General features: G+C 39.7%; 1 protein-coding gene across 1 annotated transcript in view; it reads left to right on the top strand.

Moving 5' to 3' along the window:
• Positions 1-961: 961 nt before the first annotated feature.
• LOC137652686 (uncharacterized) overlaps positions 962-1,762 on the top strand; it is a 981-nt gene continuing 180 nt past the window's right edge. The window contains exons 1-2 of the mRNA XM_068386090.1: positions 962-985; positions 1,559-1,762. The exon at positions 1,559-1,762 is cut by the window's right edge and continues 180 nt beyond it. Coding sequence (XP_068242191.1) covers positions 962-985; positions 1,559-1,762 — 228 coding nt within the window. The remainder of the gene's footprint in view (positions 986-1,558) is intronic.

Genomic DNA, 1,762 nt, shown 5'->3' on the forward strand with positions numbered 1-1,762 from the left:
AATCCCCAACGGAATTTGTAGATTTGAGAACAAATCCCTCAGAAAAATATTGGAATTTAAATGGTAGGACAGGATTACAAATGAAACTATAAGAGATCTTACTCGAATATCATATGTGGACTGAGATCACGGTGAGGGGTAGATGGAGATGGTTTGAGCATGCTCTTCGCGCTCCCAAAGAGAAATTAGTCACTAAATATTTAACTGGGCTCCACAAGGCACTAGAAGAACTGCAAGACCCAGGCCTACATCGCTGAGGACTATCAAACAGGAAGTAAGAGATGATGAATGAAGAGGTATTGATTTAAAAGTTCAAGACAAGTCTGAGGCCATTTGGGTCAACTAGTGTAGGAGGAGATGATGAGGATCCTGACTACGCAAAACCCGATAACTGCATTTCAATTACATGTATTTAATATATCTTGTGTTTTACGAAGACGAGTAATGATTATTATTCTAGTCATCTTCTAGGGGACAATTTACCTTAAAGCTGAAGTAACCAAGATATTCCTCTGATCAAATTGCGCAGTGGAACTCATTTGTTTTCTAAATGTTGTTTTATTGAGGTTAGAAATTGTGTGAACGGTTACACAAACACACACTCACACATACACCCACTATATATATATATATATATATGTATGTATATATATATATATATATATATATACAAAACAACAACAACAAATGTAGCCGTTTCTAACCCACTGCCACAGTCATATCCATATTCTTGTCCGGGGTTTGGCTACTTCATCACTAAGCTGGCCACTGCAGATTGGCAATGGTGGTAGACTTTAGTCTGATCGTTCACAGCAAACCTACCTAGTACGGGCGGCCCTGACTAGTACAGCTTTGCTGATCATGACAATTCACAAACCCTTTCACTGCGTTAAGGCTTGAGGAGTTTTGTGGAATAATAACAATCACAGCAACAACCCATAGGTCCGAGGTAGTATTAAAAATGGCAGCTATATTAGAAAATAAAGTAATATATGGAATGACTTAGGCGACAACAAAAATCATTTACTAATAATTAAGGAATATATAAGATACAAATAATTCCATTATTACCGATAGCTCTGACTTCCGATGAACGTCACACACACACAGACGCAACTCTTCTTATGAACGTCAGACACTTAGACGTATCTTTTCTTGTGAGGATTAGAAACTCAGACATAACTCATCTTATGACCAGACAACGGCCTTAACAGAGGGAAACCATTCTGAGAAGGAGAAATGTCATCTATAAATAGAGCAATTAAAGCAGAAAGAGTCTTAGGAGATTGTATAACCAGTAACCGAATAATGAGCTGGCGAGTTCTTTCATTCCAAAACTTTTGTGGGTTATTTGCTTTCCAGCATCGATAGATTGTTCATTTCTAATTTCATCTGTTTCGATTTGCACCACAATCCGTTTCGACTCAAATTACATTTTTATTATATTTTTCTTCAAGATTAATCTTTAAAAGAAATATTGCCAAATTGGGTTTATGTTGGAACATTATCTACGCAGTCCTCGACTAATCTCAATCCTTTCAATACTTTCCATTCATAGCCTCACGGCCACTCGAACCCTTCCAGATATCACACCCGCCCACACCCCACAGGCCTCACGCCCGCCCACACCCACAAAGTCCTCATGCCCACCCACACCCTTATACGCCTCACGCCTGCCCACGCCTACATACGCTTCACGCCAACTCACACCCCCATATGCCTCACACCAGCCCACAACCTCATATTCATCCCGCCTGCTCGT

The sequence above is a fragment of the Palaemon carinicauda genome, chromosome 14 (genome assembly GCF_036898095.1).
Source record: "Palaemon carinicauda isolate YSFRI2023 chromosome 14, ASM3689809v2, whole genome shotgun sequence".
NCBI lineage: Eukaryota > Metazoa > Arthropoda > Malacostraca > Decapoda > Palaemonidae > Palaemon > Palaemon carinicauda.